The 12171-nt window shown below is 33.4% G+C and overlaps 1 protein-coding gene across 1 annotated transcript; it reads left to right on the forward strand.

Annotated features, from left to right (window-relative positions):
- The first annotated feature begins 4141 nt into the window (after positions 1-4141).
- LOC148931952 (protein FAR1-RELATED SEQUENCE 5-like) lies at positions 4142-7982 on the forward strand. The gene is made up of 4 exons (XM_089064964.1): positions 4142-4331; positions 5270-5999; positions 6462-6894; positions 6984-7982. The coding sequence occupies exons 1-4, from the start codon at positions 4142-4144 to the stop codon at positions 7980-7982; spliced, it is 2352 nt and encodes a 783-aa protein (XP_088921090.1).
- Positions 7983-12171: the final 4189 nt, after the last annotated feature.

Raw genomic sequence — 12171 nt, forward strand, 5'->3', positions numbered from 1 at the left:
GAGAAAAGTCTTACGCTGATGTTCGACGGACCGACTTACAATTTCAAATCGGTGATAAAGTGTTTCTTAAGGTATCCCCGTCGAAAGGGATAACTCGTTTTGGTGTTAAGGGAAAGTTGAAACCACGATTTATCGGTCCTTATGAAATTCTCGAAGGAGTAGGACCCGTAGCATATCGATTAGCGCTACCGCCAAACTTTGGGAACGTACACAACGTTTTCCATGTGTCGCAGTTGCGAAAGTATGTGTTCGACCCAAAACACGTGATTCACTATGAAGAAGTTGCCTTGAATCCGGATTTGAGTTACGAGGAGCGACCTCAGATGATCTTGGACCGTAAAGTTCAAATCTTGAGGAACAAATCTATTGCTAGCGTGAAAGTACTTTGGAGAAACCATGAATACGAGGAAGCCACGTGGGAGCTCGAGGATAAATGATGGAAATGTACCAAGAACTTTTTCCATGAAGGTACCAAATTTCGGGACGAAATTTCTTTTAAGGGTGGTAGGATGTAACGCCCCGCTTTTTCGAACCCTAATTTTTGTGACGTGGAAATTTTGCATTAAATGCTTTTAATGCTATGATATGTGGAATTAATTGATGCGTGAATTAATTTCAATATTCTTGTGACCTAATTGCGATTTTGAGTTGAGGTTGAGTTGAATAGTCAAACATATGGAATATGTGACGTGGCTATTAAATAGTCAATTCTGTGGAAAATATGACGTGGCCGTGGAAAGGTCAAAGTCGTTTGAAAATGTGAAATGGAGATGATTTTCGAAAAAAAATGTGGATATTTTGATGTGGGAAGAAATAATATTTGTGGAGAATTATTTTCCTAAGGGATGAGTGAGAATTTAGTAGGAGCATTATTTAAGTATGTGGAATTTTCGACCCTCTCCTATTTATGGGAAAGAAATCCTATTTTTCTTGGATTTAATTATTGCTTGGGATAATTATCCAAATTAAATCCAAAGTCCGATTATTCCTATTTAACTGATGAAAATTTCGAAACCTATGATTGGTCTAGAGGGATTTTCGAAATTCCCTTATTATGGGAGAAGGGATTATTTTTATTATATTATTTGATCCCTTGTTTATTCTCTTCCATAATTAAACTCAAATATCCTAGCATATCTTGCCAAATCTAAGAAGATCTTACCATATCCTAATTAAATTAGGATTTTATATTAAATCCCTTTTGAGAACCCTAAACTACACGCCACTTTTGACTTTAATTGGGGAGTAATATTTATTATTTTCTTGCTCCATGATATTTTATTCTACTCCGTGAAATATTCAAATTAAATCATAGGCTAATTAAAAGGCCTAAATTTCGAAATCCCCTTTTCTCTCAACCATTGTAACGCCACTTCTTCCACCAAATCCTCTCCAAATCTTGATTTATTTAATTATTGGAGTATATCTTGCACTCTATAAATATAAGAGGGAGAATCAAAACCCTAGCATCAAAAACCGTCGCCCACTCCTCCAAATTTTCGTCCACTTCTCTCTCCCCACTCTCTCAAATTTTTCTTATACTTTTTCCATTAATTCTTCATCTTTTGGAGAAGAATTGAAGCTGCAATTCAAGAATTTATTGAAGAATCAAGATTCTACTTGTTTCTACCGTTTGTTTTTGCAAGAAAAGGTACTTCTATTATTAATCTTTTCTTCCTCTACCGATTAATCGGTGTTCTTGAGTCCACATGCATTTAGAACGAGTGAAGGGGGATTTTTAATCGGTGAAATTTGTATGCATGTGTTTATGTGACCGTGTATGTGTGGTTGTGTGTGTGCGTGTGTTGTGTGTGGGAAACACTCATACGTGACACGAGTTGATGATAAATCTGGAATCGTTGTGGGAATAAAAATGATATGATAATCGTACTTTGATTTTGATTGTTGATTTTGGAAATAATCGAAGGGAAAAGGGAAACGTGAGATCATGCATAATTTTAATCCATGATTTGAGACTTATTTGGAAAATATGAACTAAAGGTGATAGTTCGCGTTCCCGGTGGGATATCAAGAAGAAGTGCATTTTTTTGTGTTGAACTCGAAGGAAATCGAGGTGGGCTTTATTCTAAACTCTTCTATATGCAAATTTATGATGTTGGAGAAATAAGGGTGGATTGAATGTTATGCCATGCCTATAAATTATTTTGGATATTATGTGTGCCTGATGCCTAGATTGTGAGTACGCTCCATTAGGCTACAGTGGCTATAAAAACGAATTCGGGTCTGAGTAGGGCCGCAAACCCTATCAGGCTAGTGTACACTGGAGATCGGGAGCCGTCCTTGCTAGTCGGCCGATCTCGTGGGCGAAAGTGTGGCCACACTTCGTCGCACCATATGATAATGATGATTGATGAGAAAATGGGAGGTATTATTTGACTGGCCAGTCCATGATATATTTTTGTGATACTCGATGCTTATCTTTAAATAAATGCAAAACTCGAGTTCACTATGGTAAGGGTGGCATAACTATAAAATGTTTTGGCATGAGTCCACTGAGTATGTTTAAAATACTCAGCCCTGCATGTGTTTTCCCTATGTGCAGGTTGAGCGGCGATGGGCGGTCGGTGGTGTTGAGAAGATTGAATCGAATAAAATGGATGTTGGAACTATAAGTGTAGTCGTGTCTTCATACATGGCTCCGCTTTCTCTTGATATGCTTCCGCTGAATATTTTTGAACTTGTTATCTTTGGTAATGGTGAACTTAATTCTTTGTTTTGGATTGAGGGAAATTATTGCGTTTGTTGGAATTATGCTAAACCTTTGACTTTTGAGCCTAATCTATTAAGTCTTGATTCTCGTGAGTTAGTCGTTGACTTATTGCCTTGATGCTTCATTAAATTCTTGGTCAAATCTCTTTAATTGAAACCCTAGTCTATGTTCTTGTTGCACTTACGTTCGCCTAGTTAACAGTCGCCGCATTTATTATACCCTAGAAATGTTGGGCTATTACAGTTGGTATCAGAGCCTCAGTTCTTTCCGCTCTGGACCCAAGAGTCTTGTTGTCTTAAAATCTGAAATTTGTGGGAAATGGTTAAATAATGGTTGAAGACTCAACACCACGACTCGTCTCCGCTCAACCACGAAGAATGAGGTAACCCGTATCTTTGAATATTGATTTGAATTATGAAATGTTGGAGGTTGAAGCGAATGGAAGTTGTTGTGATATTTGGAAATTTGTGTTGGAATATGAAATGCCAATTATGCATGCAATTGAAATTGCCAACTGCGATTATGCAAAAATAAAAGATGAATGTTGTTATGCAAGTGATTTGCGACCAAGATCGCTATGAATTGAATAAATGAAATTCTATATGATATGTGATTTTGTGATTGTTCGGTGAACAAAGATATGAGTTGAACTTGAGCATGCTATACTTAGTTGAAAATCGTGTTGTGATTGGAAAATTTGTATGCCGATGTCGAACTTGGAGGCATAAAAACACCGAATGCGAGGCGAACGAACTTGCGAGAACGAAATTGCAAACTATCGAAATGCGAACAATATATATGTATATATACGAGCCTTTTGTCTCGGAAATGAAATTCCGTTCATTCTTGATATGATATTATCTTCACACCTCTATCGTTCGACCTATGTATATATATATATATATATATATATATAGAGAGAGAGAGAGAGAGAGTTGTGATCAATGTCGAACCATTCTTAAGGGCCGAACTAGAGACTAAATTAGGGCCTTCCATTTTCTTAATCTTGTGGCTAAGATTAATTTACAATTTATTTTTAATTTTATTCAATTAAAACATGCTCAGGGGTATTTTAGGAAATTACAAATTACTATCCAAATATGCAAAACTTGCTGATCACGTTCTCCTTCACATCGTCGACGAATCAATTCTCGTTCTCCTTCACATCGTTGACGAATCAATTCTCGTTCTCCTTCAATTCTCGTTCAATCGCAATTCATCATTCTCCTTCAATTCTCTTTCAATTCCCGTTCAATTCACGATCTGCGGTCCACGATCTTCAATTCGTCGATCGCGTTCTACAATCTTCTTCAATCTGCCTTCCACGAACGATCGCGTTCTACTTTAAATTACGAACTGCCTTTGATTCACCATCGTGTTTTGCTCCAATTTGGCAATATTCTGACTCTCATGGAGAATATCGACCGATTCGGATCTACATCAACAAATTCCGAGGTTGAAGACGGATTAGGATCTACTTCAACTGGATCTACTTCAACTGGATCGATTATGGATGATCTTACTAATCTAGGAGGATCTCTTTTTGACACGGATTCTGATTCAGATTTAGAGCCAGAATTAGATAATACCACAGTTGAAGGTTCGTAACTTTTTTCAATCGAGCAATGTGTTATTTTCGATGTTTTTCATGTCTGTAGTGTAGACATATTAATAATGAAGTAAATGGTCGGAAATATGAGCTAAAAACGGAACTTCTGTTCTTATTGAATATTAAATTCTGATATTATTGTAGTGTATATGCCATTTGTACTCTTCATGAAGTAAAATTAAGTTATCCTGAAGTAATATCCATTAAAACTGAACTTCTATTCTTATTGAATATTAAATTCTGATATTATTGTAGTGTATATGCGATTTGTACTCATAATGAAGTAAAGTTTTGTTATCCTGAAGTAATAACAAGTAAAACTGAACTTTCTGTTCTTATTGAATATTAAATTCTGATATTATTGTAGTGTATATGCGATTTGTACTCTTCATGAAGTAAAATTAGGTTATCCTGAAGTAATATCCATTAAAACTGAACTTCTATTCTTATTGAATATTAAATTTTGATATTATTGTAGTGTATATACGATTTGTACTCATAATGAAGTAAAGTTTTGTTATCCTGAAGTAATAACAAGTAAAACTGAACTTCTGTTCTTATTGAATATTAAATTCTGATATTATTGTAGTGTATATGCGATTTGAACTCTTCATGAAGTAAAATTAAGTTATCCTGAAGTAATATCCATTAAAACTGAACTTCTATTCTTATTCAATATTAAATTCCTATATTAATAATGAAGTAAATCACTGTTAAAATGAATTAATAAAATATTATAATGAAGTAACATCTTTAACTGATGTGTTGTTTGCACATTAAAGTATGCCATTAATTCGACTAAATTGTTGTTATAATGAAGTAATAAAACAGCTAAATGAACTAAACTGTTGTTATAATGAACTAAATTCGTAGGCATAAATTGTTTGTTTTAGTTTTCCACTGACAGTAGTTTGCATGTTTTATATCAGTGTCATACCTACCTGACTGTCCATCCCAACTAAAGCCCTATGTAGGACAGATTTTTCCTAAACTTGATGATGCTACCGAGTTCTATAATAAGTATGCACGGTATGTTGGGTTTGACACTCGTAAACATGGATCAAAGAAGGAGGGGGATCTTGTCACATGGTTATATGTTGTGTGTAGTAGAGAAGGTGAGAAGAAAAATAAAATGCAAGGGCAGTCAAAACGAAGACGATCTTCTAGGAAGTGTTTTTGCAAGTCTAAAATTGGGATTAAGTTTTCTAAGGGAATTGGTTATGTTGTCAAACAGTTTGAAGAAAAACATAATCATGATATGGTTGAGGGACGCCATAGGCGATTCATGAGGCTGAATCGCAACATTGATCTAATGCATCAGAAATTTATATTAGATTGTGCAAGTGCAAACATAGGTCCTACGTTGACTTTTAAGTTGCTGAATGAGGTTCTTGGTGGGCTGGATTATGTTGGGTGTACGGTTGTAGAAGTTCGAAACTATAGGCGCGACTTGAGAGCATTTACTCGTGGGGCAGATGCACAGATGATACTTAATGAAATGAGCCGAAAGAAGGAGAATTGTCCGGCATTCACTTATGATTTTGAGGTGAACTCCAAAGATAGGCTCACTCGTCTTTTCTGGTGTGATCCCATTGCTAAGAAGAATTTCCATCTCTACGGTGATATAGTATCGTTTGACACAACCTATTCAACTAATAGGTATGAAGTATGTTGTTTAAAGTAAAATGATTATTGATGTGATCAACTTGCGCATGAAACATTTACTTTAGGTACTAGTAACTGTCAATAATGAATTAATAGTCTACTGGAATGAAGTGAATGCATAATTATTTAAAATTCTTAGTTGAATGTAGTAAAACTCCGATAAGATGATGTATTTACCAAACAAAATGAACTAACTTATAATGCTGTTTATAGTAAAATGATTATTGATGTGATCAACTTGCATATGCATGAAATATTTACTTTAGGTACTAGTAACTGTCAATAATGAATTAATAGTCTACTGGAATAAAGTGAGTGTATAATTATTTAGAATTCTTAATTGAATGTAGTAAAACTAGGACAAGATGAAGTATTTAATTAACGGAATGAACTAACTTATAATTCATGTACTGCATAATATTTACTGAATCTTTTTGATGAATTGATTTAATGCAGGTACTGCATGATATTTGCACCGTTCACAGGAAAAGACAACCATGGAAGACCTGTAACATTTGGTGCAGGCTTATTATCTAAGGAAAATGCCGATTCTTTCTCATGGTTGTTTGAACGTTTTGTCAAATGCATGGGTTCTGCACCAAAATTGATCATTACTGATCAGGATTTGGGAATGAAGGTTGATGTGGAAAGAGTCCTTGTTGATACAAGACATCGATGGTGCATGTGGCACATCATGTTTAAAGTTGTGGAAAAGTTACCAAAGAGTCAACTTGGTAATGAAGATTTGAAAAAGGAGTTAAATAGTTGTGTTTGGTCTGAGTTGATAGAGCCTGAAGAATTTGAAGAATCCTGGAATAATGTAATGGAAAAATATGGGCTTAAGGACAATGAATGGTTTACCTCTATGTTTGACTCACGAAAATATTGGGTATGTATCCTCCTTTGGAAACACATTTTCTATCTGCTGAAGTATATTAGCCAATAAATGAAGTATTTTTATTACTTGATGAACTACAGGTTCCTGCATATTTTAGGGATTTTCCAATGAGTTCACTGATAAAGACCACATCTATATCTGAATCTCAGAATATATTCTTCAAGAGGTACTCCATGTCTCGATCTAATCTTGTTGAATTTCTTATGCATTACAACAATGCATTGGATGGTCAAAGGAGCAACAATAATAGGCTTGAATACTTGGATTTTAACACAATTCCAACTTTGAAAACAAATTCGGCTCTTGAGAAGCATGCATCAACAATTTATAGTGACAGTGGTTTCAAACTAATTCAGAGTGAGATTGAGGAAGCAGTCGATAATGTCACCATGGTGACAGTGTCAACTGTTGGTGAGAATGAGATTTATGTGTTGAATGATAAGTTCTCAAAGAACTGGACAGTTTCATACTCAATTTCTTGTGGTTCATATGCATGTGGTTGTAAGATGTTTGAGAGGCTTGGGCTCGTTTGCAGTCACATATTTTGGATCTTGAGAAACGAAAAATTGAAGTTAGTCCCTGATGAGTTGCATGGAGGACGCTGGTTGAAGTCTAAATTTGTCAAGCCTGTGCATTTTGGTTTTGATGATAATATTGAGTCATTTATTGCTGTGGATGAGACGAAGCAGGAATACAGTGATATGCATGCAGATTTTTATGATATTGCACGGCTTATAGAGGGAGATGGTGATAAAATTCGTGCATTTAGACATATTATGGCTGAAGGGAAAAAAGAAGTACTTGGTGAGGGAAATGTATTGTCTATAAGTGCAAAGAGACAGATGATTGAGAATTTTTATGGCTCAGAAGTCCCTACTGAAATAGAAGTTCATCCACCTGATGTTGTCAGCACCAAGGGTTCTGGTCGACGTCTTTCACGACTTGAGAAAGAAATAAGAGAGTTGTCGAAGCCTGGAAGGAAATGTGGCAAATGTGGCGAGATTGGTCAGCATGATTCAAGGAATTGTGACAAGATACAAGAGTTGAAGAAGAAGAAAAAGAGGAAACAACAATGTTGATGCTTGTTGTTCTTTTCTCTAACAGTAGTTCTGTTTTGTCGTTTATTACTTCAATGGTATATGTTTTGTTCTTCATTTTTTTTTAAGTTCAGTACTTCAGACCCGTAGTTTCTTATTTCATTTAAAATTTGAATTTGAATTAGTTTAAACTTTTTATGAAAACAGATCATTAGCTTATTGATTGATATGAGTTTATTATATCATTAAATAGAATATTTAGTTCATTTATATGAGTAAATAACACAGCTGTTAGTAGTATTATATAAAAAACAGTTCATACAGTATGACAGTTACTTCATCATACTTAAATATTACCTCAAACAGAGTTAATAAAATGCAAGGTAAAAAATAGTTCATTCAGTACGACATTTACTTCATTATATAGAAATATTACTTCAAACAGAGTTAATAAAATGTAAGGTAAAACTTGTTCATTCATTACGACAATTACTTCATAATACTGAAATATTACTTCAAATAGAGTTAATAAAAGAAAAGGTAACACTGAACTTTGATCACAGCAGTTAAATTTAAACCATAAACCCATACAACGCAGTAAATAGATACTTCATAATAAAAGCCTGATACTTCATTATTATAGATTTTCACTTCATTATTATAATTTATTACTTCATTGTACAAATTAACTACCCAATGAACTATATCTATTATCTAATGCAACATTTAAATCTAATATAGAACAACATTAATAAGCAAAGTACTTTATTTTGAATTGCTCAAAACAGATCTATGTATATATCAAAACTTAATCTGCTAAAATCTTCATTTTTTCTTTAAATATGCTGCAATCATTTTCTCAACATCTATTACATGGCTATTGCTTTCCTCCTTATAGTATGTTTCGGTAACTTGTTTGTTCTTGAAGCTTGTATGGCTGTTATTTGCTAACATCAATGCAGAGCAATACTTGGCCCTCAAGCTTTGGAGAACACCTGAACTTGATTTTTTTAAACCACAGTTCCAACAACCTTCGCGCTCACCCTTGTATGTTTCCATGTGGCGCATTAGAAATACTCCACAGTCTTCAACATTTTCAGAAGTTCTCCATGGCATTTTGAATCTCTGTATTTTAGCATTGGATATTGTCTTGCACTGTTTGTGAAGACCAATGTTGGTGAGGAATTGACAAAAATATGATCTCTGCATGTATAATAAAATATATGTTATTTTTAGTTGTGTATCATATGTAAGTGTAATAAAATTAAATCATATGTGAAGAATACAAACCAGCGTCTCTGGAATGTCACTATAATTGGTTGTGAGATCATTGTCGTCGCCATTTTCAGAGTTATCTAGTACAGCAATTCCATTTCTTTTGAAGCAAAAGCAAATACCATAATAATGCTCATTTGCACATATGGGGAAAAAGACCTATGTAATGAAGTAAAAGATCACTCGAGTGAAGTAAAAAACTGGGAGAATGAAGTATTGTTAAATATCTGAAGAATATGAAACAACACAGCAGCTGAGTACAAAACAGTAAATAGATAGTTCATATTTAGAGTCTATTACTTCACTATTAAGTTTTATTACTTCATTTTGGCAATTAACTACTTCATAGGTTTATACAGTATAGCTTTAACTTCCTTTTTTCAAATTACTACTTTATAAAAAATTAAGATACTTCAGAATGATGCTTGTACCGTGTCCACATGTTCCCATTTGAAATTCGGTATTTCCTTCACCTCTCTGTCCAAGTTGGTACAGAAGTTTGCAATGATTTTGCTGACATCCATGTTTTGAGGCTTTGTAACAATTGTATACAACTGTATATTAACATAGTTAGGATTTTCACAACAATTAATATTATTTAATTTAAATAATTTTTACTTACACAAGGATAAGTGGTGAAAAATAGTCGTCTTGATGAGTACAATGATCGGAATTCTTCCATATTGTTGAGGTAGGAAGCCCATGCATCTATAACGCCAACCACGATTAATTTCCTAGGTATCAAGGAACACATTTCCATCTTTGTAACTTTTACAACGTCATCGTCATAAACAAGTTCAAGTCTGCATATTTTTTAATATATGTTAGAATTTCACATACTAGTAAAAATAATGCGATACAATGTTAGAAAGCAATTTATAAATCATACTCTTCTGTTTTATGTGTTGTAAGAATCCAGTAATATGATTCTTTTTCATCTTTACTGAGCTTGTTTGTAATCTTAACTGCTCGTTCATTGAATGGAGATTTCAATGCATGAGACACAGTTTTCTCATTTCTAGTACGTACATCTATCCGTTCCTTCAAAGTTTTGATCTATTGTTTGCAATAAATAAATCAATTATTATAGCTTCATCATATTAAGAACAAACTTCAAATTATCTATGACTTTGCACAAGCTTACCTTGTTGGCGTTGTAAACAATGAGCTCAGTTGACACTGGCTTACCAACCAAACCACTTTCCATGAAATCATCATCCATGTCTATATCCTTATAAGCATTCAACACTGACTGAATTTCCGCATCCACATTAATATTCTACATAATGAACTAAATTGTAAATATAATGAAGTACAAAGTATGCACTGCTGTTTGAGTATGACAATCATATATCAATAAAAGCAAAGGATCATTTCAATGCTTTTATGTTGTGTGTAGTAGGGGAATAAATATTTTTAATTATGTAAATTAGATTTGTACCTTTGTTCCATCATCTTTATGAAATCTCGCATTGGATCTATGCTCATCAACACACGGTGTATTCAAATTCTGGTAGTGGTTCAGAAAATGATCCATTTCAGGGACAAGATACTTCATTATTTAAGATGTATACTTCTCAAATTGTTATTTTACCTTCTCCGTTAGATTAACTCTTAAGTTTTCCATATGTCCAGCATCAACACTGAACGTTGATTGTTGTGTAACATCTACCATTTGTATACTAAGATCCTGGAAGTAGAATTACATAACAAAATACTTCATTAAATAAGATAGTTAATTAATAATGAACTGGAACTTCTACATAATGAACCATATTATAAATATAATGAAGTAAAAAGTATTCGGTGCTTGTTAGGTTTGACATTTGTTGTGTGTAGTTGGGTGATAAAGATTTTTAATCATGTAATTTAGATTTATATAAAAAACAGTTCATACAGTATGACAGTTACTTCATCATACTGAAATATTACTTCAAACAGAGTTATTAAAATGCAAGGTATAAAATAGTTCATTCAGTACGACAGTTACTTCATTATATTGAAATATTACTTCAAACAGAGTTAATAAAAGGTAAGGTAGTAAATAGTTCATTCAGTACGACATTTACTTCATAATGCTGAAATATTACTTCAAATAGAGATAATAAAAGGCAAGGTAACACTGAACTTTGATGGCTGTGTAATATCTGCCATTTGTATACTAAGATTATGGAAGTAGAATAATATAACAAAATACTTCATTAAATAAGATAGTTTATTCATAATGAACTGGATTACTATGCAATCTTCTATATGCAATCTTCATTAAATAACATAACATCTTCTACGTAATGTATATACAATCTCATATATGCAATCTATATGCAAATTTCACATTTGATCCATGTTGAACAACACATAATGTATTCAAATCCTGGTATTGATTTAGAAAATTATTTATTCCAAAGACAAACTATTTCATTATTTGAGATGTATGCTTCTGAAAATTCAGATTTTACCTTCTCCATTATATTAGCTTTTAAGTTATCCATAAGGCATGCATCAACACTGAAGTTTGATGGCGATGTAAGATCTGGCATTTGTACAATAAGATCCTGCCAGTAGTATTATATAAAAAATAGTTCGTTCAGTATGACATTTACTTCATTATATCGAAATATTACTTCAAACAGAGTTAATAAAGGACAAGGTAAAAAATAGTTCATTCAGTACGATAATTACTTCATTATACAGAAATATTACTTCAAACAGACTTAATAAAAAGCAAGGTAAAATTTTACCTTATTCACATCATCTACGGGCATGAATTGTACAGCGTCGAAGATATAGTTCCCGGTATATATGTCCCTTGACGGTGTATTATCAACCTGTCAATTATAAACAACAATACAAACAAAACCCAATGAACAATTGTTCTCCATTGCCTAAATAGAACATGTTAGTTACAAAAACCATTTCATATTTTACATCAAAATAAGTTTAGTTCATCCCCAAA

This window comes from Salvia hispanica, chromosome 2 (genome assembly GCF_029641045.1).
Source record: "Salvia hispanica isolate PSC_SH4W2 chromosome 2, Shi_PSC_v1, whole genome shotgun sequence".
In the NCBI taxonomy this organism is placed as follows: domain Eukaryota; kingdom Viridiplantae; phylum Streptophyta; class Magnoliopsida; order Lamiales; family Lamiaceae; genus Salvia; species Salvia hispanica.

What these genes read in the sequence shown, in the direction of transcription:
- LOC148931952 (XM_089064964.1), top strand. Translation starts at nt 4,142, where the DNA reads ATGGAGAATATCGACCGATTCGGATCTACATCAACAAATTCCGAGGTT. An exon ending in AGATAATACCACAGTTGAAG is followed by an intron (nt 4,332 to 5,269) that starts GTTCGTAACTTT and finishes GTTTTATATCAG; the next exon opens with TGTCATACCTACCTGACTGT. An exon ending in TTGACTCACGAAAATATTGG is followed by an intron (nt 6,895 to 6,983) that starts GTATGTATCCTC and finishes GATGAACTACAG; the next exon opens with GTTCCTGCATATTTTAGGGA.